The sequence below is a fragment of the Myxocyprinus asiaticus genome, chromosome 44 (assembly GCF_019703515.2).
Source record: "Myxocyprinus asiaticus isolate MX2 ecotype Aquarium Trade chromosome 44, UBuf_Myxa_2, whole genome shotgun sequence".
Classification (NCBI taxonomy): Eukaryota; Metazoa; Chordata; class Actinopteri; order Cypriniformes; family Catostomidae; genus Myxocyprinus; species Myxocyprinus asiaticus.
The window spans coordinates 31,397,974-31,422,671 of NC_059387.1; the positions used below are offsets into that span (position 1 = coordinate 31,397,974).

The 24,698-nt window shown below is 34.6% G+C and overlaps 1 protein-coding gene across 2 annotated transcripts in view; it reads left to right on the plus strand.

Moving 5' to 3' along the window:
• Window positions 1-21,164, plus strand: part of LOC127434115 (suppression of tumorigenicity 18 protein-like) — an 85,290-nt gene extending 64,126 nt beyond the window's left edge. Inside the window, exons 9-22 of one of the 2 annotated variants that reach the window (XM_051686603.1) lie at window positions 111-203; window positions 513-712; window positions 2,405-2,604; window positions 5,785-6,030; window positions 8,493-8,599; window positions 8,815-8,877; window positions 10,330-10,398; window positions 10,908-10,970; window positions 11,355-11,435; window positions 14,961-15,182; window positions 16,806-16,894; window positions 17,190-17,293; window positions 17,392-17,535; window positions 17,944-21,164. In XM_051686603.1, coding sequence (XP_051542563.1) covers window positions 111-203; window positions 513-712; window positions 2,405-2,604; window positions 5,785-6,030; window positions 8,493-8,599; window positions 8,815-8,877; window positions 10,330-10,398; window positions 10,908-10,970; window positions 11,355-11,435; window positions 14,961-15,182; window positions 16,806-16,894; window positions 17,190-17,293; window positions 17,392-17,535; window positions 17,944-18,084 — 1,822 coding nt within the window. In that variant the 3' untranslated portion in view covers window positions 18,085-21,164. The remainder of the gene's footprint in view (window positions 1-110; window positions 204-512; window positions 713-2,404; window positions 2,605-5,784; window positions 6,031-8,492; window positions 8,600-8,814; window positions 8,878-10,329; window positions 10,399-10,907; window positions 10,971-11,354; window positions 11,436-14,960; window positions 15,183-16,805; window positions 16,895-17,189; window positions 17,294-17,391; window positions 17,536-17,943) is intronic. The other variant, XM_051686605.1, reaches the window with a different exon arrangement.
• The last annotated feature ends 3,534 nt before the right edge of the window (window positions 21,165-24,698 follow it).

A 24,698-nucleotide genomic window follows, 5' to 3' on the forward strand; every position in this document is an offset into this window, starting at 1 on the left:
TGCACCCAATTTAAATTCAAATATAATGTTAACAACCCAAAGGAGGCTTAAAAAGAACTGACTAAGGTGTACCGTAAGACCTACTTGCAATGTCTATTTTCATATGTTAGTCTTTCAGGCTGCCCGATAGCTGCTGCAGAAAAGATCTCCAAACCACAAGAGGATCCTATGAAATGCAGACCGACAGCAGAGAGAACGGCTAGGTAATAAACCTTCCATTTCTAAACCTCCATAAAGAGAACATACAGGCAGGTCATTGTTTTAAGGAGGTCTTGTCACACTTGCTTCTACAGAAATCAAGCAAGATCATAATCAAGGTCCGGAGGTATTCAAATCACCTCTCTGAAAGATTTATTACAGTTTGTGAACGGCAAGATAAATGGTCACTCAGCTGGAAAATCATTGTTAATAAACGTAAAATTGATCCTTTGATGTGGTTCGAATGATTTATAAAGTTATAATTTAACAACTTCTTCTCTTTTCCTTGTTTTCTGACATACTTCTTCATCCAGACCTTTAGGAAACATGGAGAAATTTGACTTCACGTACAGATTTGCACATCCCATGGCAGCGTTGCAGGCCAGTATGGCCAAAGACATGGAGAAGTACAGCAAAGGCCATTTCGATTATGCCAGTTTTGACGCCCAGGTCTTTGGCAAACAAACCCAGATGGCATCCGACCAGAACCACGAATCTTCACACTTTCCTGAATGTGAGTGTCTATTTAGTTTAAAATCAAAGGTTACTCAGCATGCACTGACATTAATGTTAATATATATTCTTTACACAATCTAGAGTGACACCACTGAAGCAGTTTATGTACAATCACTTATTTGCATGATACCTCAGTCTTGTTAATGGTGTTTGCTAAGGCAAAAAACACTCTTACTATTGTCCATAAAGAGTTAGGAATTTTTCAAAACCCCTAATCTTAAAAATTTAACTTTGACGTGTAACATGTCCCCCATCATTTGTGCTATGGGCAAGAATTAAGAGTCATGTTGAAGAGTATCAAAGGCCCTTTTGACATTTAATCATGTGCAGCACATGCACAACTTTTTCCCAACATGTTTCCTGTCTCCATTATTAATGTTTCCTTTAATACTACTGATAATAATAAATAAAAATGAATCTAAAGGTTAATTGCCTTGCATTGATTTGCTCATGGTGACGGTCTGGGAGATGAGAGAAAGATTTGATCCGGGTAAAACTAACCATGGTTTTACTATAGTAAAATTGTAGTAACCTGCATGTTTTTTGGTGGAAGCCATAGTTTAAACGCAGTTAACCATGGTGTTACTACATAATATGGTGTTAATATAGTAACCATGTTTAATTGTGTGGTTACTATGATTTTACTACAAAATACTAAATTGATTCTAAAGTATGGTTACTGTAGTAAAACCATGGTTAATTTTTGTAAATGAAGGTTAGGGTTAGGTTTAGGGGTAGGGGTTGGTGTAGTTACAATCACATTTACAAAAATAACATTACCACTATAGAAATTTGCATATTTACTGGTTGTAATTCAATTGTTGATATCAGGAATGGACATTTTTACAAGTAATAATGTAATTATAGATATAAAAAATAATCATCTTTACTTGTAAGAAGTACATATGATAGTATTTTATGTTTGTACATTGATATGTACAGTATATTTGGAATTTCAGCTAAACTAATGGTATCTGTAAATGCTTTTTGAATTGGAGTGAATGACAGATCATTGTGAAATTCTACTAGTGAAGATGCAGTTAGCAATATCAATAATTATACTTTTGACTAGTTGGAATTCCATTTTTGATAGCAAGAATGAGTATTTCCATGAGTAATGACATCAATTATGATAACAAGAATTACAATTTTACTAGTGCATACCTAATTACTGATATCAAAAATAGTACTTTTTTAAATGCTGATCTCAAGAAATAGCATTGTAACTAGTGAAAACTGAATTCTAGATATCTATAGTTTGTATCCTGCACATGATTAATTGTCGAAAGGGCTTGTGAAATGAAGAGTAAGCACTCATATTTACAATATTTGTGGCTGATAAAGCAGGCTAAGAAATCCCAAAGCTTCTTTTACTTGAGCCATTTAGCAACCTCCAATGAACCAACCAAATTACCCTAGCAACCACATAGCAACATGCTAAAACCATTCAGAACACCTTAGCAACTTAGCATAGCAACACCCACTAAAACACCCTAGCATCGTGACAATGATTTTTCCACAAGCAAGCCCACTCAGATATTCTTTACAAAATATAAAAATCTTGTTTTATGAAATTAAATTGTTTATCTACATAGTTGAGGGTTTGTACTTACTGTATTTGTCTCAGCATAACATGATCTAATTTATGCCTCTCTCTGTGTGTCTCTCTTATTATATTTATCGTTCTCAGCTTCCGCTCAATTTCCCTGTTTTCTGGATCCTGGTGGTCATTTGCTTGTGCCTGGAGACAACAGTCCCAATCACCATAAACCCCAAAGCAGCACCCTCCAGTCCAACATCGCATCCGCAGCCATACTCAACCTCTCAACTCGTTGCCGAGACAACGGCAAGGCCCTGCCCTCCGGCCGGCCCCTGGCATCATCCACAAAGGTAATCAAATTAGATCACTCAGAAAAAGGTATTTAATGTGGTCATTCTAAAACAGCTGTGATTTGTGTATGAAAAAGCAAGAGTAACATCAAAAGACACTTTTTGGCACGGAGAACTGTGTTGCCTCTGGTGGCACAACAACAAGAGAGACAGAGAGCTTTTTTCTTTTCTTTTTTTTTTTTTTTACCCATGCTGGCCCTAAAGCTTTAATGTACACAAAGGAAAATTTGTGTAATCACATCAAAAAGAGTTGGGAGGAATACAATCACAGCGTCTTTCTCAATGACAATTATAAGTCTTTTTGTAAAACATGTGGCCATGCATTTGATTTCTACTTGTACTAATGGTAATGTTGGAGGGGGGAGGGTTCTCTTGTCTGCTTTTTCCACTGCAGATGGTCGAAGACATTTTGCTAAGTAATATATTATCCTAGATAAGCTTGCGCAGATCCTTTGGCGTTGATCTCTAACAGTCGATCTATGAGAAGTTGGATTAAACCAGTTGGTTAGGGGATTTATAGACACTACTCTTTTATTTAAATGTAAATAAGGAAAGTCAGTTTTGGGCATCAGATGACTTCTGTTACACTGTAAAAATAGAAATTTGAATCAGATTTTCACTTCTCTTTTTGGTACTGATCCTTTAATAGAATATCAAACTATCGCTAAGTATCGCTAAGTACCAGCTTGCATCATATGTCTTCTCTCAAATAAAAAGTGGCAAAAGGCCAAACAAAAATATTGAACTTTTATAATCAAAAAATCAAATCAAATATATATATATATATAATAAAAAAAACATGATACATAGATAAGAATTAATAACATAGTGATCCCTTTTTAATCATAAATGTCAGGTCTTCTTCCTTTATGCATTTGTAAATGTGCTGAAGAACTGAAGTGAACTGAAATTAGAAGTTAGAACAGTAGCATTTTAAGCGCTCATTATGTTGCAATAATCCACTTAAACTCAACTGAAATTTAAAATAAATGTAATTTAATTTATTTTGTTAATTGCAATGAAAGTGCAAATATAAATCAAATTCTACTTCTATTTTTTGAGCCAATCCTTTAATAGAATAAGAAACCATTGATGCTTATCAAGTATAAAACAGAAATGAACAACGTGATTCATTGTTAAGAATTAATAAAATACATGATGGCCTATTATAATCCTTTATACATTTACAAATATGTAAGGCCCTCTAAGAACTGAAGTTAAAATGGTATCATTGAAAGCATTCATTATGCTGAAATTAGCCGATTAAACTCACTGAATAAAATATAAATGTAATTTAACATCTTGTTAATCACTCTAAAAAATGCAAATATAAATCATATTTTAGTCTTATATACTTTTGAGCCTTTAATAGAATAACAAAGTATTGATACACATAATTTCTTAAAAAAAAGGAAAAAGAAGAAAGAAAAACACTGTCAAGAATTTATTAAATATCAAACTTTAATATTGGAGTTACAGCCTAATGGTTAATACGTATGCATCAGTGCATTTAATTGTGATGCAATGTGAGCAATGTCTGAATCCGGCTCTCAAAATTTTGTGTCTTGTTTCTACTCTTCGCTCAAATAAAATGTGTAAAAATGACAAGTTTTCTGCCTTTAAACATTTGTAAATATGCAAGACCCTATTATAAGGACTGAAGTTAGAATAGTATCATTGTAAGTGCTCATTGCTGCAGTGACCCACTTAAACTTTTTGGTAACACTTTACAATAATGTTCCATTTGTTAACATTAGTTAACAACATTAGTTAACATTAGTTAACAATGAACAATAATTATTAAGCATTTATTAATCTTAGTTAATGCTACTTTCAACATATACTAATACATATTTAAAATCAAAGATTGTATTAGTTAACATTAGTTAATGCACTATGAACTAACATGAACAATGAACAATTGTATTTTTATTAACTAACATTAGCAAAGATTAATAAATTATGTATCAAATATATTGTTAATTGTTTGTTCATGTTACCTAATGCATTTACTAATGTTAACAAATAGAACCTTACTGTAAAGTGTTACCAAATTTTTTGGTAACAGTAATTACATTGTAATACCATAGTAATTACATTGTACTAGAGACAGACCATATAGTTGGATTCCTTCAAGTTTACCAGCTTTTTTGATCAAAATCACGTCTTCCTCTTAAACACTGAGTGATAAAACTGAGAGAAACTTGCAGAGAAACTCACAGAAGTATGGTGTGAATGCTTCACACACCTACACACCAAACAGATCGTTCGTAGTCCCAGCACTCAGTGGGCAGAGAGCAGGTATACTGTACGAACTGAGCAAATGAATTAAACAGTGTTAGCCGATCTGTCATCTGCTGATGTCTGCGTTGAAATGTCTTTATGCATGTTAAGTATCTCCATCTCCCTGTTTGTGCCAAGTCGCTTGTTTTTTCTTCTTCTAAGAATACGGCTTATCATCTTGCAGCGTTTCACGAAAGTGTGGGAGAAAGATGTCACCTCAGTTGTTTTTGGAGCTGGAGAGAATGTCAATAGACGAGTACAACACTGTCGCATCGTGTGCACTTGATAGGTGCGCCGTAGGTTGGTTCCAGCTGGTTAGGCAGAGTTAGATTTAGTTCCACATTTGGTTTGTAATCGGAATTATCGTGATTAGTTCCTTTATAAGCTCTCTTTTGTTTGGTGAGCTTCTGAAAATATGTGTGGGACAACTGGGTGTCATATGTTTTTAAGCAGTTAATGAGTACCATAAAAACTCAAAGCTTTTCAATTTTTGCCTTAATGGTAGTGACCTAAAACCATTATATGTGTCATCTAGAAACCAGATAGTACAGATTTCACTGGAAAGAAGCAGAATAAATACAGGATGACTATGCCACATGTCCATATCTATGCGCATAACTAGAAAATCCACAGGTATTTATAATGTGAATTGTCACTATTACATCGCAAGACATAACATGGGTGCAACATTCTAAAGAAGCTATTTAATTTACTAATGTAACCATAAAATAGATGCTTATTGTTAAAGTACAGCAATTTATTCTTGGCAATAGTATCAGTAGGGCAATTTTAGGAATGCAAAAATTTGCAAATTAATATTTTTGTAAGTTAATGAAAAAGAACTCTTTTGTCAACTATTGATATAAAGTTGGTTTCAAACTCTCATTCCTCTTTCAGGACACCCTTATTGAGGTAGATGAGAACGGAACGCTGGATTTAAGCATGAAGAAGAAGAGAGAGAAAGCGCGGGACTCTCCTGTGATGCCAGCATTAGGAGATGCTCTTTTTACCCCGCCTGAACCTTCGCTACCCAAAGCAGCGGGTATCCAGATCTCCCCAGCCATCTATCGAGTCCTCTATGAACAGGACGCCTGGGACACACCATTAAACTTTAGCAAAACACCCGTTCAACAAGACAAAGAGGTGAGCCAGATGGACTAGAAGTTAAATTCAGTTTAATAACACTTACAGCAAGTGAATATGGATCACATAAAAAATGTGTATGAAGAGGAAAATTTTTTGCTTTGAGGTTGCTTTTTTAGAACTCATGGGACTTAATGGGGTTCTCAGTTATGTTTCATTTAAGTATCAACTTGGTCCCCGGTCAAGTTGTTTCTCCTAAAATGCCATAGGAGAAATAAAGATAGAGACCAATGTAATTAACAGTAGCATGGATGGCTAAGATCATTTGTATTGAAAGAATCTGATGAGAAATGTTTGAGTTCATATTTAAATTTGTGTCATTTGTGATTTTTTTAAGCTCAGTCGACAGTATTTGTAGCCATGTTAATTACCACAAAACTTAATTTCGACTCGTCCCCCCTTTTTAAAAAAACAAAACAAAACAAACCGAGGTTACAGTGAGGCACTTATTATAATAGAACTGAATGAGGCCATTTTCTGAAGGGGTTTAAAGGCAGAAATATGAAGCTAATAATTTTATAAAAGCACTTAACTCAAAACCTGTGGATTATTTGAGTGGTAAAGTTGTTTAAATCTATATTTTTACGGTGGACTGCTGTTCTAGGCTGATGAACTTATAGTTATTTGTCACAACGTGTCGTCGTCATGGAAACAAAGTTCTAACATTTTATTTAACATTACACAGAAAAGGTAAATAAGCGATTTTCTCACACTAAATATAGTTTACGTCTTATGGCTATACATTTGAAACAGTGAGTATTTTAACGTTTACGGATTAGCCCCATTTACTTCCATTGTAAGTGCCTCACTGGAATACAGATTTTTGTTTTAAGAAAAGGAGGGATAAATCGTAATAATGTTTTGAGGTAATCAACATTATGCCACAAAAGCTGATGATTGTGCTTAACTTGTGTTGAACGCAGAATATTCCTTTAAGCAAAAATCTCAGTTTGCTCTTCATTTAAAGGAATATTCCGGGTTCAATACAATTTAAACTCAATCGACAGCGTTTGTGGCATAATGTTGATTATCACAAAAATGTATATCGACTTGTTCCTCCTTTTCTTTAAAAAATGCAAAAATCCAGGTTACAGTGAGGCAGTTGCAATGGAAGTAAATCGGGACCAATTTTTTTACGTTAAAATACTCACTGTCTCAAAAGTATAGTGACAAGACATAAAGGATATGCATGTATACATGATTTTAGTGTGATAAAATCGCTTACTAATCTTTTCTGGGTAAAGTTATAGCCAATTTTACAACTTCATTACCATGATGATGTAATGTCAACAAACACTAAAACTCTAAAACGACTGTAAAAATGGCAGTTTAATCAACTTGACAGCTCAAATAATACATGAGTTTTAACAGAAGAATTAATAAAAGTGCTTTTATAAAATTATAAGATTCAGTTCACATTTCTGCCTTTAAACCTTCCAGACATTGGCCCCATTCACATCCATTGTAAGTGCCTCACTGCAACCTTGATTTTTGTTTCTTTATAAGGGAAGGAGGAACAAGTCGAAATGTATTTTTGTGGTTATCAATAGTCGATGCTGTCGATTGAGCTTAACTTATACTAAACCCGGAATATTCCTTTAATATCATTGCTGTCTAGGGGGAAACTGAGATATTAAAGTGATCTAATTTGTGATTTTTCTTTGAATAGGCGAGTTCATGCTTGTAGAAACTGGTGCAAACTGAAAATGAACTATTTATCATCACAGTATTAACCTGAATACATTTGGTTTCACCAACAAAACTAATTCTACATTAGATCACGTAGATCAGTTAGATTAGGTAGAAATAGCTACTTTAAGTTCAAAATGCAGGTTACCACTTTTTACAGTGTATAACTTCTGTAGCTGATTGGTTTAGGTTGATGGAAATGTAATAAGCTAAATTAAATGTCTAAATACTCTTTTGCTTTGCCATGTACAGTTTACAACCGCAAGAACATATTTAACACAAACACTTTAAATAGCAACTTTCTATGTATTCACCAGAATTTTCTCTTTCAGTCAGACACAACCCCTAAGGTTATCTGACTGTCTTTAGTAAAGTGCTGCTCCAACGTGAAATCAACATTTTAAAGAAATTGCAAAAGAATGTTCCTGAAAAGCTGGCCATTTTTTGTCCTCTTTGGAATCAAAGAACAAACCCAGACAGTTGTCTGTTCATCTGATTCCCCTCTGACATCTGGTGCTCAAAGATACTTACCTTGTAAAAAAAAAAAAGTAAGTAAATCCAAAGGTTTTACACTCAGCTCGACCATCATAAATATTACAAGGGATTTTATGGGAGTTTAAATGGATATACGGTTTACTAAGTATACTTAAGCAGCGTCAAACCCTCTCACAGACTATAAGAGCTTGTGTGTTTACAGAATGCCATTTTTGAGCGACCTTCGCAATTTTTCTTTGATAATTGCATGTTTTGACATTATGTCCCTTGTCTTTTAGATGGATGCATTGGAGAGGGCATCACTTGAGGACAAAGCGTACAATGGGGACATGAACATGACAAAAAACAAGATGCTCATAAGAGAAAACAAGAAAGAGCTAATGAGGTATTAACATTTTCTAGAGTGCCAGTTTTGTAACTTTATTCTGTTTGGGGGTCTCTGGGTCACACTCATGTAATCATTTAGTTACATTTCATTTACATCAAGCAATCATAAGCTCTGTGCATCTACAAGATACTTTCATAATCTGGTCCACAGTCATCTAGAGACTGAAATAGGTTCATCTGTGCTCAGAGTAATGCATCTTCTTCTCTTTGCAGTTGTCCGACACCAGGTTGTGACGGTAGTGGTCATGTGACAGGGAATTATGCATCACATAGAAGGTGGGGAGCCCTGCCTATGTACACCCTTTTTGATTTATGTTCCAATCGGTGTTGGGAAATGATAACTAAAATTAGTGACTACCATCTGAACTAAAAAAAAATTCAGTAGCGTGACAGAAGCTAAGCTATGTTCACTATAGTGAAGCTTTTCGGTAATGAGCTACATTTAACAACGAGTAGCACTGCAGAGTCACAAAATGCTACATTTGCCACATTGTATTGCTAGCGTAGCAATGGAGCCGAGAATAATAAAATGCGTTACCTAAACCGTCCTCTCTCTCTTATGCAAAACCAAATCACTTAAGTGAATCGGTTCTTTCTGACGGCTCATGTAAATTAACCAGTTAAAATAAATGATTCCCTTATACTTAGCATTGGGAACTATGATTCATTTTTGGGAGGGAGTTGGTTCATTCGGACGGTTCATGTAAAGGAACTACTTCACATAAATGATTTACTGATTCACTTGAGCCTTAAAGGCACTTTTTTCACTTTGGAATTAAAGGGATAGTTCGCCCAAAAATGAAAATTGTCTCATCATTTATTCACTCCCATATGCCATCCCAGATGCGTATGACTTTCTTTCTTCTGCAGAACACAAATTAAGATTTTTAGAAGAATATCTCAGCTCTGTTGGTCCTTACAATGCAAGTGAATGGTGACCAGAACTCAGAAGGTCCAAACAGGGCATAAAAGCAGCATAAAAGTAATCCATATGACTCCAGTGGTTGAATCCATGTCTTCTGAAGCAATATGATAGGTGTGGGAGAGAATAAGATCAATATTTAAGTCCTTTTTTCACTATAAATCTCTACCTTTGACCAGACCCGACCAGTAGGTGGCTGAATGTGAAAGTGAAAGTAATTTTCGCCCCAGAATGTTGAAGTGAAAGAGTAGATTTACAGTAAGAAAGGACTTAAATATTTATCTGTTTCTCCACCACACCTTTCATATCGAATTCAGAAGACATGGATTAATCCACTGGAGTCGTATGGTTTACTTTTATGCTGCCTTTATGTGATTTTTGGACCTTCTGAATTCTGGTCACCATTCACTTGCATTGTGAGGACCTACAGAACTGAGATATTCTACTAAAATCTTTGTTTGTGTTCTACAGAAGAAAGAAAGTAATACACATCTGGGATGGCATGAGGGTGAGTAAATGATGAGAGAATTTCCATTTTTGGGTGAACTAACCCTTTAAATATTTTCATCCAATTGTCATATAAATTCTTTAAATAGCTTCAGTGTAGTTAGCTACTTTATGTCAAGAGTAGCTTGTAGCTTGGGAAGTTACAGTTTCAAAGTAGCTTCCCCTACACTGGTTCCAAGGGCAAAACAAAATATGAGCTATTTGTGTTGAAAATGAAAGACTGAATAAAATAAAATTAAATGTTGTCATTTAAAAGCAAGTTTTTGACATATATGTGTCTCCTGTTTTTATTTTTTTAGTGTATCTGGGTGCCCATTGGCTGATAAGACTCTTAAGTCACTAATGGCTGCCAATACTCAAGAACTAAAGTAAGAGTGACCTAAAGTTTTAAACCAATAAATATTATGCGCTGATTCTGAACGTGTTCATAAAGTGTTCTCGGATTTATTCATTTCAACCTAAAATTTTGGTGTTGATTAAATATGAATGTGCATGAATGCATATACATTTTGGGGGTTTAATATTAATGTAACATTTAGTTTTAATTACCTGTTGCATTCAAAAGTTCATTTAAAATGGTTCTGTAGTACGAAAACTGAATTTTCAAAAGTATGAATATTCCATATAGTGTCTCAATTAATATGACATCAATAGCTGCATGCATAATGATTATAAAAGAATTAGCAAAATGTCAAAAAAATACTTTTAGATGTTTATCAGGTCACACTGGAGGACATCAACTTTCCTAAAGCATTACATATCAACTACTCATATACATAGCATTATGACTTTCACATTATGATTTTGCATATGATAGTATCAGCATATTTATCACCAGGTTCATTGTTAATCTCCTATCTCATTTTCCTGTAAACAGGTGCCCAACTTCTGGCTGTGATGGTTCAGGTCATGTGACAGGAAACTATGCATCTCATAGAAGGTGAGATTAATTAGACAGCAAGACTCTCTGTAGAATAATCAAGAAGCATAGACAATGGTACATAAACTGTAATGCTTGTATTTTATAGTGTAATGTCTATATTCAAACAGATAGTGAAGTCTAATTTTAGACATGAGACTATAACAGACTGGACATCACTCAAAAGGTTTACATATTCATATTTAAAATGAGGTAACCACTACAGAATATGTGCTTTGTGGTATTTCACGACTGCTGAGGTAATGACCTCTTTTCAATACAAACACGACAAGTGTCAAAGCTGAAACATCACGCCATAAACTCCATGACCATATCATTCCCACGCACACGTCTGCACGCTTGAACTTCTGAAAGGTTCCTCACATATGTCATGTTTCTTTCCAGTCTGTCAGGCTGCCCTCGTGCCAGAAAAGGAGCCTTGAAGCTCACGCCAAGCAAGGAGGACAAAGAAGAGCCAGAGATGAAGTAAGACAGCATGCAAACAATGACAACCAAGTGTTAAGTGTTCATATTCAGACTTGTGTGAAGGTCCTACTGCACATAAAATGTCTTTTAATAGAGCATCATTTTGCAAAACACTTCTTAAAGAAATGTTTTGGGTTCAACACAAGTTGAGCTCAATCGACTGCATTTATGGTAAATTTATGGGTTACAGTGAGGCAGTGGAAGTCAATGGGGCCAGTCTGTAAACGTTAAAATACTCACTGTTTCAGAAGTGTAGTGACAAGACCTAAACATTATATGTGTTAACATGATTTTAGTGTCCTAAAATCTCTGTTCTACATGATCTTTGTGTGATAAAATCGCTTAGCGTTATGTTGTCATGGCAACAAAGTGAAATTTTGGATATAACTTTACATAGATAAGGTTAGTCAGTGATTTTATCATGCAAAAGTTATATTAACATGAATAATGTTTACGTCTTGTGGCTATAGTTTTGAAACAATGTATGTTGTAGCGTTTATGGACTGGCCCCATTCACTTCCATTGTAAGCACCCTACTGTGACTGCGATTTTTGCTTTTGTCAGATAAACGAGGGACAAGTCAAAATCATTTTTGTGGTAATCGATATTATGCCACAAATGCCGTTGACTAGTTTTTCAAAATTTAATTTTATTACATTTCTTGGGAAAAACAACAAATGTACAATCAGGGTCAGAAATTAACTTCTTGATTTTAACTTTTTGAGTTGATTTTAATAGGCATATTTTACCTTTATGAGAGCATATTCTTTCTAACCATATAAAAATAGATTCTGTGTCATTCTTTTATGTCATATAATCCAGTTGTATTCAATCTGTTAAAATAAATGTCACTAAGGTTCATTTAATTGGCTGTCACCTATACATTTAAATCAACATCAACTCTATACTCTAAATTCTATATTTTATAGAATAATGTGTATCACTAAGCCTAGAGTAGAAGAATGTTAAGAAATATATCAGAAATTACAAAAAGAATATAAATAAAAAAATATGAAAGGAAATAGATTAAAGGGACTTTTTTTTTGCCCCCACATTTTTAGAGTTTTGACATTTTCGAGCCCCTGTTAATTTCTGACAATAGGTGAAAGGGAAAAGTTGCACTGGCTAATGCTTTATGTATTACGAAAAGCTAAATGCAAGTGTTTGTCAGTTATCCGTGATATGTTTTTAAAAATAGGATTGTTATGTATTTCAGAATGTGGGACATCCTAGAAATATGGTTCAAAAATATCATCTGTTTAATTCAGGGAGTTAACTGTTTACTCGTGTTCATTTAAGATCATATTTAATTACAATTACTGCAGCCATTCGCTCTTTAAAAACATAAAACTATGCAGAAAAAAATAATTTAATTGATTCCAGTCTAACCCAGAGTGATGGCTTCACTACTTTTGCATCTGGGCTAGTAATTAATTTTTAATTACTAATGCAAATACGAGAGCTTAGGAATTAGACAATAGCAGGTCCACACACATTAAAGGGGGAACAGAGAGATGGATGGATGGATGGATGGATGTAGAGAAATGGAAAGCAGACTCTCGTTGTGTCTGTAATGTCGGTAAATAATTGTAAATTTTCAGCCATATGGCCCATCTCTGTTGTCCGGTGGTCTGGGCCACCAATTCCAGAGCTGGACTCAACAGTCAGTGTTGGAGTTGTAATGTCTTCTTGTTTTAGTCACAATATTAGAGCCAAAAACTGCCATTACAACCTTTTCCATATAGGCCTGCAGACAAGCTATTTGTACTGTCCCAGATATAACCTCTCACCTTTTCCAATATGGGCTATCAGAGAAAGGGTCAGCCACCTCCAAATCATGTGCTTCTCCCCACGGTGGAGGACACGCAACAATTATGTGCAATTTATGCCATTCCATTACTGCCCTGGGGGGAAAGTGAGCAGCAAAATAAATTGGCCAACTCCACGCCGCTCTAGTCCTCAACTTTGTGGGCACGTTAACCTCTCTGCCCGTAATTATTTATCAGAGTGCGCTTCTGACGAATAGCGACTTTCCGTGTGATAGCCCTTTTTTGTAGTTTGAATACATTTTAATCAACATTTCAGAGGATTAATCTTCTTAATGGTATTTGAAAAGAATTCCAACTCAGCAAATTGGGGGTGGAGGGAATTTACAGATGTGTGCATGCTACGACCTCACAAACAGTGGTGTGGGGTGTCGAATTTTAGCCATCGAATTATGAACAAAATGTATATGGGGTGTGGGGAGGATGTAAGCACTAAAACTAGTTCAGTTCTATCTCAAATAAGAGATTATCTTAGATAATTAGAGTGCTACTGTTTTGTGTTTTGGACAACAGTTGAGGACAACAAAAGGGGTCTGCAGAGGGGGTTTAATTTAAGCAGGTCGAGGGGTCAGGTCGCATCTGTGTGTGTTTTGGCACGGTGACCCAGAAATCTATACTAAACAACTGTTGTGATGCAGATTACAATACAACATAATGACCTTGTTCCGCTTGCCACCATCCAAAGTCATTACATCACAAAAAAACACATGATTTCAGCCATATCATGAGCGCATATGGTACTGTATATATGTAAGCTACTAGTCAAAAGTTTGGACACACTCATTGTTTATTAATACTATTTTTCACATTTTGCATTAATACATTTACATTTATGCATTTGGCCGACGAATTTATACAAAGTGACTTACAGTGCACTTATTACAGGGACAATCCCCCCGGAGCAACCTGGAGTTAAGTGTCTTGCTCAAGGATACAATGGTGGTGGCTGTTGGGATTGAACCAGCAACCTTCTGATTACCAGTTATGTGTTTTAGCCCACTACGCCACCACCACACTGATTAATAGTAAAGTCATCAAAACTGTGAAATGACACAAAAACAAGTATGGTAATAATGCTATAAGCAATAAGCAACAAAATAGCAATTGCGAGAGATAAAGTCTGTTTAACCTTTTTCCTTTTTTCCCCACTGTTCACAATTGTGACAGCTTAAATGTTTACCTGTCCTGTGAGCATGATTTATGAGCCTGAGCAGTCTTTTAAATAATTAATTAATAGACCCTACAAACATTATCTGTAAAAGAAAACATTGCAGTTTTATGTGTATTATGACAGGTTTGACTTGCTTCCTTTTATGGATCTTTGACACAGACATCATCTTTCAGAGGTGCACAGTGGATTTAAATGGCTCTGATCATGTGCCCATCCATGTAAACACGTTCACATGAAATCAAGACTGTCTGCACTGTCATTTACAGTTGACATCTCTTTATAAAATACATCAACAACACTTTGTAGACCCTTAATTTTCAACAAAATTGTGGTCACATGTTACCTGTGGGATTAACCTGGTTAAGAATAGGATCATAGAAGCCTTAAGATCAAGTGATTTCTAAGATGATATATATAATATAAATTCACTCAAATGTGTCCAAACTTTTCATTTGTAGTGTATATCAGTTGGTTTACTACAGAGAGATCAGTATAGATTTTCCTGTATTTCCTCTTGTGTGTGTCTAGGTGCCCAGTGGCAGGTTGTGATGGCCACGGCCATGTGTCGGGCAAATACACGTCGCATCGCAGTGCGGGAAGCTGCCCCATTGCCAACAAGCGGCAGAAGGAGAGTTCCATGAACGGATCGGCTTTCTCCTGGAAGGTCTGTAAGCAGGAGCTACCACACTGCCCCCTGCCTGGCTGCAATGGGTTGGGTCACGCTAATAACGTCTTCATTACACACAGGAGGTGAGGATACTATATGATAACCCTTAACTTCAATTCTGACTTTATCATTAACCTCATTCATTATGACAGAAACGTTAACTGCCTCTAAAGTTGTCATTCATTTTTGGTATTAAATTATACTTAAATCAGCTGACAAATAGAGCCAGAGGCATTTGATTTTAAATATAATTTCAGAAAACATCTTTTTTTATATTTTTATCTTGTCTAAGGTCACCTCATATGCTATAAAGTGCAATGCAAAAAACAAATTTGTTGGCCCAACAACCATAACGTATACAAATAAATTGCTTCTACTCAGAAATGTACATATTTATGACAGTTTAAGCTTGAATTAATTTTCATTACTGGGTACGACACAAAATACCAATTTTAAGGTGAACTTAGAGAGTTACATAAAATAAATCAATAATCATGAGTTTCTTGAACTTCTTTAGCTTACAAATCCTTAAAATTAAGAATTTAAGTACTACTAAATCAAACAATCAAGTACAAAACTGAGGTTGTGGGGAATACCCATGTAGCTTCATCTGCACTTCTTTGGTGAATCAAGTTTAAAGGAATATTCCGGGTTCAATAAAAGTTAAGGTCAATCAACAGCATTTGTGGCATAATGTTGATTACCACAAAAATTAATTTTTACTTCCTCGTTTTCTTTAAAAAAAGCAAAAATCTGTGAGGCACTTACAATGGAAGTGAATGGGGGCCAATCTGTAAACGTTAAAATATTCACTGTTAAAAAAGTATAGCCACAAGACGTTAACAATATGTCTGTTAAAATGATTTTAGCTTGCTAAAATTGCTAACTAACATTTTCTGTGTAAAGTTATAGCCAATTTTACAACTTCATTGTCATGACAATGTAATGTCAACAAACCCTAAAACCCTAAATTACTGTAACAATTACAGAAAAATGAGTAACTTTACAGCTCAAATAATACTTGACTTTTAACAAAAGAATTAATGTAAGTGCTTTTATAAAATTTTATAAAATAAAAAAGCTTCACATTTCTGCCTTTAAACCCTCCAAAAATTGGCCCCATTCACTTCCATTGTAAGTGTCTCACAGTAACATCGATTTGTGCTTTTTTTAAAGAAAAGGAGGGACTAGTCAAAATGTATTTTTGTGGTAATCAACATTATGCCACAAATGCTGTCGATTGAGCTTAACTTGTATTAGATCCGTAATATTACTTTAATGCCTGGCCTTACTTTAGAGCCAAGTTAATTAAGTAGAAACAGTGATATAAATGTTTTACATTTGAATTGCTAATAGTTGCTGAATCTTATTCATGTGATATATATTTTTAAGTAAATAAAGTTAAATGAACTGATACATTTGTGTATATCTAACAACGGTTTTCTAGTTGTGCTGACATAAAATGACCATAAGTTGAATTACTTAAAAAAGCATGATGCAAAAAATGCTACGTATAGATTTTAAATAATTCCAACATAGAATTTTTTTCCCCAGTGTATTTTAAGTAAAGATAGCTCTATTCAAATAATTTTGGTATCTGTGCTTTTTTTAACTAGAAATAATTTATGTTGTGTTATTGTAATTAGGGGAAACTACCTAAAATTGCAGGCACTGATCTGTAGAGTTTGTGTTTTCTCCCCTAACAGTTTGTCAGGATGTCCGTTAAATGCCCAGAGTATCAAGAAAAAACTCTTAGATGAAGAAATGATGAACATCAAACTGAAAACCAGCAGTGGTGAGTGATTCAAGCACTTACAATAAAGCTAAATGCTGCTTTCTGAATGTTAGACCTGCTGATATTATCATAAAGAGTGAACTGTTGAACTTGCATTTCTCAAATTGGTGAAAAATAATAATAATAATAATAATAATAATAATAATAATAATAATAATAAAATATAGAAAGCCCCAAAAGTTACAGCCTCAAAAGTTACGGACAGAATTTAGTTCAAATTTAGCAAGAACTGTCTTTTAATCATGTTTATTACAAGTGTCAATCAACATTTCCTGGTTTCTGTCTGGTCATACAGGTATCGAAAACAGTGAAGACATGCAGCACTTGGATCATGAAATAAAGGAACTAAATGAATCGAATCTAAAGATAGAAGCAGATATGATGCAGCTTCAGACACAGGTAAATAACAGGCAGTAAACAACTAGAGATACTCTTTTATTCCAGCTTGTCCTGCGCTGAGCTTAAGACCTTGTTTTTGCCCCATCCTGCCTCAACAGATCTCATCCATGGAGTGCAACTTGAAGACTATAGAGGAAGAGAATAAAATAATTGAACAGCACAACGACAGTCTGTTGAAGGAGTTAGCGCATCTTAGTCAAGCACTTATCAGTAGTCTCACAGATATACAGCTGCCACAAATGGTGAATGTGATATCATACAGTACCCACACAATTTCACTGACACACATCTTCATGCAGATTAACACGATTAACAATTATGAAACTGTTGTTTTTAATCTCTGCATTCTAAAAGTTTGATTTGTGTTTGATCACTCCATTACAAAAATGTACAATGACTACAACTGTACACTAACTTGGTATTAGCTGCCATTATTATCAAAATAAGTAAATAAATAAATAAAAATAAAGTGGCAGAAAGAATCTGAAAGCTTTCTTAGACTGTTTGTAGGAGATTCCATGTTAACTTGATATGATTTTAATGTTGTAACAGTAATTGTACTTTTTTTATATACTAAAGTATAAAGTATGGTACATTTTTATACTGTAAGGAGTGCTGTTTTCTAATATTTCCATCTTAATCTTTTCCAGGGTCCGATAAATGAACAGAATTTCGAAGCTTACGTGAATACATTGATGGATGTGTACAAAAATTCCGAGCACGAGTATTCTCCGGAATGCAAAGCCTTATTGGACAGCATCAGACAAGCCGTAAAGGGTATTCATGTATAAGGCCAAACAGTTTGATCATCTGCGGAGGGCTGGCTTTGTGATCTGTGCAAGACATATCATGTAAAGAAAATAATAATTATTATAACTCCATTCCATGATGAATTCATTGCACTGAAAAATACCAGCCACATTTTCTAATGCTAAATATTTCCACTTGATATGTTATTTTAAGTAAAATTTTACCTCCTTTGCACTTATTTATTTCCTATGGTTTGCTTGACTTAATTTCGTATTCGTTCTTTTGTGTATTACTATATTATTGCTACATATTATCTTTATTCATCGGTACTATTTATCACACAGCAATCTTATTTATTTATTTATTGCTGTCATAATTGTTGAAATATTTGATGCAACTCCAAAATGCAAGGCCAGTTTTACATATTGTGAATTTATTTAGAGATTATTTGCATTTGTTGTACAATAATTGGGAGTTTTATTTGTTCGAAATATTTCACCTGCGTTCAGTGGCATTTCTAGCTTGTATTGCACCCTGGGGCGAACCCCCCCCCCACCCCCCACCCCCCAATTGAAGAATTGACTTCAAATGCAATCTAATGCAAAGCACCCTGTGCCACCCCCAGCAAGCTGCCCATGTTGGCCATGCCTAAATCCGCCACTGCCTGCATTTTTGATGACTTTTTATTAACAACTGATGTCAAATGTAAGATTAGTCCATTTGCGCCACCTGTTGGTGAGCAACTGTTATTGGTCTGTTAGAGCAGTATACCCCAAAGTTGTTATTTATTGATTTATTTATTTGTAAAAGTGTTGAATGCCACTGATTAATTCACACATGACATAATTTGTTTTGAATCATGAATTTGTGTTCCAATTACTGAGCAAAAGAAAAATATTGTATCTGAACTCTCCAAACGACTGTACAGTACACCTGACCAGAGCAAAAATCACATCATCAGCATTGAAGAAAAACAAATTCATGATATCCTACTTTATTTCCTTTTCTGTTCATATGAACTGCCTTTGGTGTGCACATCCGTGTGTGCATATATGTGCCTAAATGTAAATGAGTACATGGAATATGATGTTTTGTGGTAGAGCAGTATTACGTGAATGGTGATTCATTTTACTCTGCAGTATTTTCTGAATGAAAATAAGCCTCTAAACTCTGTTTACCTACCGTTTATACACCATTTGTATATAAGTATGTAACAATATTCTTGTAAAATGGGGTTCAAGTGTTTTATGATCAGGCACAATAAGGTTTAGATTATTTTTAGTAGCCTAATAGGCTTCAGAATTCCTTAACCTTCATGAAACAAACAATAGGCTCTAAATTCTCAAACATTTTTGGAAATACCTTGACGTTCATTTAGTTTTATGAATTGTATTTTCTTAGCTGTTTCTCAAAGCACTTCACTCACTATTTATTCAATGTTATCAGCGTTTTTTTCTTTTTCTTTTCTTTTTTTCATGGTTATTATAGCGTATGACTCATATTACGCTACTGCAAGCGACGCCACGAACTAGATCGCTCCCATAGACGTTATTTAGAGTAGCGCCATATTTGATTTTTGATGGGAATGCAAACTAGGCTAATTTTCACTTAATTTTCCACAACTGGTGCTTTCTGGAGTATTTTGTCTGCTAAAAATAGTAAGGAAAGATGTTTTTCAGTGTTGCGTCATCTGAACGGTCAACGCCAATTTAAACAACAGCTGTACAATCCGTTAAAGCAAAGACACAGTTAGTCTATCCCTTGCAGCCACCATTCCATTCCCGCCAAAAATAAAGATGGCGCTACTCTGACTCAAGTCTGTAATAATCAACGGCTCTGTCTATACTGCTACTGTGAATCAAAAATGCTTCGAAATCAGATTTTGAAGTTGCACGCTTGCACTGTAAAAAGCTTCGTTGATTTAATGGGACAGATCAAATGTTTAGATTGCATTTGAAGTCAATTCTTTACCGAAAATTACCTTGGTATCCATAGTTTACACTAAAATACAAGGTAGGCCTACTACACAATTAATTAGGTTATTACAGCAAAATTATAACAAAATTATTGAGAGATTTTCTTCAAACGGTGTAAGGAGCAATCTTAACATAATGCCCTTTTAATTTAATGTCTTGTTTTTCTTTATTACAGTGGTGGCTAACACCACATTACCAGAGTGTTTTTTTTTTTTTTTTTTTATTTATTTGTTTTTGCAATAACAATAGCTGAAGAAAATAGCCCCCTCATATATCACAAGGGAGGAGGATTCACAAATATATAGCAGCAGAATAACTTTAATAGCAACCTGCTACAGTCCATAATGACTAAATCTATACCAATTGATTTCCTGTTTAAATGCATGGGCCATGGCATCCCAGAAGATCTGAGTGCTGTTACTGAAGGCATTTGTTATTTTATTACCAACGTCCTCGCAGTTGCAGCAATTTTAAAACTTTTTCCTAAAAACAATTTTTTCCCCTTAAAAATGTTCCTAACATACTGTACCCCTTTGCACTTTTTCTGTTATTAGTGTTTATAGCAGAACAGGCTATATACTTTATCAATTCTGTTTTCTTTTCCTGATCAATACTGGTTGTTTTTGAAGGAGTTTACCATAGTTTTACATTGTCCATTGATGATGTCAAAAATGCATAAGCAAATTTACAGGTCATTCTGAAGGAATAAAATCACTATATTATCTGACCAGAATGAACATAATGAATCGTATCCTTAATAAACATAATCAAATCTTTTTTGTTAACATCCAAACTAGGGTATAATTTATAATAAATTCTGTTAAATTATTTTTAATTTAGAAACCACAGATTGTTTGCTCAGGAAGTTTTGTGAGGAATATTTATTTTTTCCTTTTTGTATTTGATGTTTTGTAATGTGATATGAAATCTTTTTGTGTGTGAAAAAGAAAACAAAGAGTATAATACACAGTACTGTAAATTATTTAGGTTGTTTTTGTTTTTTTGCTTTTTTAAAAATGCTTTCTTTTTTTCAGTTCAAGTAGTTTGTATATCAGGATTTCCTTACACTTTTAAAATTTCATAAGCAGTTCTGCGCTGTGTTGTACAGTTTGTGTATGGTAGAAATAAACTATTGAAATGATCTGCATAGCACCCAGTGTACAGTGGCTCATATTAAAACCTAGATATGAGTACAGATATTTAATTTTCCTGACATGGATTGATTGAACAGCTTTTTTGCTAAATCAATTTAATGATCAATCTTTATACACAGACAATAATCAATTATGTAGAGCGTATGCAAGTAGTTTTTTTATGATCCACATCAAGATTTTAGATTAATTTTACATATACAAACTGTATGAGGGAAAGTGCATGCTTTCTGCTCACTTGAAACTGCTATGTGGAGATTTTCTGCATATTTAAACAATATACATAATGATGCAATTATGACAATAAGTAATTACCATTCAAAATGATGCTGTCTTGTCATGAACTGCTCTGAGGAACATTTTAAGATATCGAAAAGCAATTGTCATGTCTACCAGCAGATGGCATATGGATGCAACTTTGAGGCACAAAAGATTTCAGGCCTTCTTAAAACCACACTGTAGTCAAGAAGGACAACACTGGTTTCAAAGCAACAAAGAGGGTAAATATAAACACAGAAGTAGTCTGAATGGTTAACTCAGTAGACAATGAGATAATTAAACAGTTTTTAACACACTTCCCTCACCAGACACCTCATGTGCCCCCCTAAATATTGGTTTGTTACCCTTTATAATTATGATAGCATATGTTATGATTATGAGAGTAGGCCTAATTTATGAGCCTTAGATGAGTTGCAAATTATATCTAATTATCTCAAGTGAGGCACAGGTTTCCTGTTAAAACGTCACCTACAAACAAAACCAACAATTATTATAAAAATCCATGACAAACTTGACAGCAGGCGCAGGTGTTAACATGCCTTATTGATAGTGATCTAGAGCAAGATCATGAATATCCATCCAACTAAATCAGAGAGCTGCAGTTCAGGTATAGGGCACAGAACAGCTATAATGTATGCAAAAGCTCAGATGCCCCCTGGACTGCATACAGTGCTGACAGCTTTCTTGGAGCTTTAACTCACTGTGCCAGTGATCTTTTAAAGGAACCCCAGGGCATATTATAATACTGTCTCTCCTCATTAGAAAATACAGCATAGGAAATAGTTTCACTATTTTTAAGAAAGTTTTCAGTTTACTATAAACCTCATACAGATGATGCATGAAAGTATGCTGCTGTTTTCTTAACCCTAAAATGTATCAAAAGTGGCCCGTGTGTCCATTTTTGGCAAAAATTTCATACATAAAGTGGTGAATTGGTTTTCGCAAATTTTTTGGTATTAAAAGGGAGATCATTGTTTATCAATATTATTATTACTCCTAGTTTTCATATGTAGGAATAATAATAATAATAATAATAAAAAAAAAAACATTTTATTGTTGTATATAGTTTAACTGTTTAGGTTTTACTATCTTTGTGGGGACACAGTTCCACTGAATGACAGTGCTATGACATATTGTCCATGTTGTAAAGTTACTTTTGGGCATTTGGTAAAGTAGTTTGAACATCATGACCTGATGTTCCCAGACCTCATTTGGCATTATGACATATTACATCGGGATCCTACAAGAGCATTGTGACTATACAGTTCGAACTTAAAGGAATATTCCGCGTGCAATTCAAGTTACGCTCAATCGACAGCATTTGTGGCTTAATGTTGATTACCACAAAAAAATTCTTTAGACTCATCCCTCATTTTCTTAAAAAAAAAAAAAAAAAAAAAAAGCAAGAATCAAGGTTACAGTGAGGCACTTACAATGGAAGTGAATGGGGCCAGTTTTTGGAGGGTTTAAAAACAGAAATGTGAAGATTATAATTTTATAAAAGCACTTACATTGATTCTTCTGTCAAACATCATGTATTATTTGAGCTGTAAAGTTGTTTAAATTGTCATTTTTACAGTACAGTTGTTTTAGGGTTTGTTGACATCACATCGTCATGGCAACAAAGTTGTAAACTTGGCTACAACTTATCATAGAAAAGGTTAGTAAGTGATTTTATCACACTAAAATCATGCTAACATACATATTGTTTACATCTTGTGGCTATACTTTTGTAGGGGATTTTACAGTTAAGACCCAAGGACCAGATATGATGAATGAAGACCATGAGTCTGAGATGCAATCAATTGAAGAAGATTTTACTGAAGAATAGTTTGCAATTTCATCAGCAGAAGTCAGCTTCACACTCACGAGGAGTTCGTAGGCCGCTCCCCCTACATTCTTATTGCAGCAGCAATTATACTCTCACACAAGACACTAAGCTACGTCATCATGTCAGGTTGAATGATTCTGATTGGTTAAGACACAGAAAAACTTGGAAAATTTCCACATATGGGCTGTTAGCCAGAAGAATATCTCCATTGATTATCAGGATGTAAGTCAAATCCTGGTTTAGGCACAAAGTGACCCTCTGAGGTCACCAATCTGAGATACTAGACACCAGTTTGTCCCGTCAGATGGTCATCTCACCTCCCCTGCGTGCCAGTTGTTCACGTCAGGTCCTGTGACAAAAGAGTAACAAAAACACACACAGATACACAGCTTCTTCAAGGTTGGATTTGGTCGAGCTCTGGCTATCACCAGGAAACTTTCCCAAAACATACTGATTAGATATGCTTTCTCTCAGTAAGATGTTCAGACAATATTCGTCACTATTCTCTAGTGATTGAAGATGAAATGTAAAGTAAATGTTTTAACTAAGAATTGTCACGTAGGCAACAGGCCTGAGTGACCCCCAGCAGTCCAGTGTCTTTTTGGTCTTGGTGTTCTTAACACCCTCCAGTGCTTCAAGGTGCTGCTAAAATTCAAACTTGAAATGTACAAAATTATGTATCTTCTTTGACCATTTACATTTATGAATAAAATATTTACTTAAAATATTAAATAAGTTAAGGATGTAACAAATGTTATTTTCTAAGGGCATCCCCTGCATCTGGGCAACTGAACATATGTTTTGTGTCATGTGACCTTGTAAGCACTATTCATCATTTCTAACTTGCTGTGAAATGGAGAAGCACATGGGAAAAGTGGTAAGTATCTTTTTATACCAAAAAGTGTTTTTTGCTAGCCAAAGTAAATTTTGTTCATTTGAGGTTTACTGACTGTTGTGCCAAAGCAAATTTATTCAGGTACAAACTTACAGTATTATGCATGTTTGTGTATATCCAGCGTATGTATAAATACCCATAATTTGATTAGCACAATATTAGCCCTGAAGTATAAGCGATTTTCCCAAAATGGTCACTATGGGGCAAAATGAACTGAACAGTCTGGGGAAAGTTGAGCCACTGGTTTTTACCGAAACAAATTTGTTTTAATAACTGTTCTGTTTATAATGTTATAATGCAATTAAAAGGGGACCTAAAAGGACCTTTGCTATAAGTTTTTAGTGCAGCTATAGGTTTGAATCCAAACTAATTTGCACTAGTATTTTTTTTTTTTTTTCTTTTTCTGGCAACTAGGCATTATTAAATAATATTAGGTATTTAGGCTATGCTAAGTGATTTGTCCGGTTTGTTCCATTATTTACATGCAATAACAATCTTCGTTGTTAAAGGAAGCAAGGGGAAA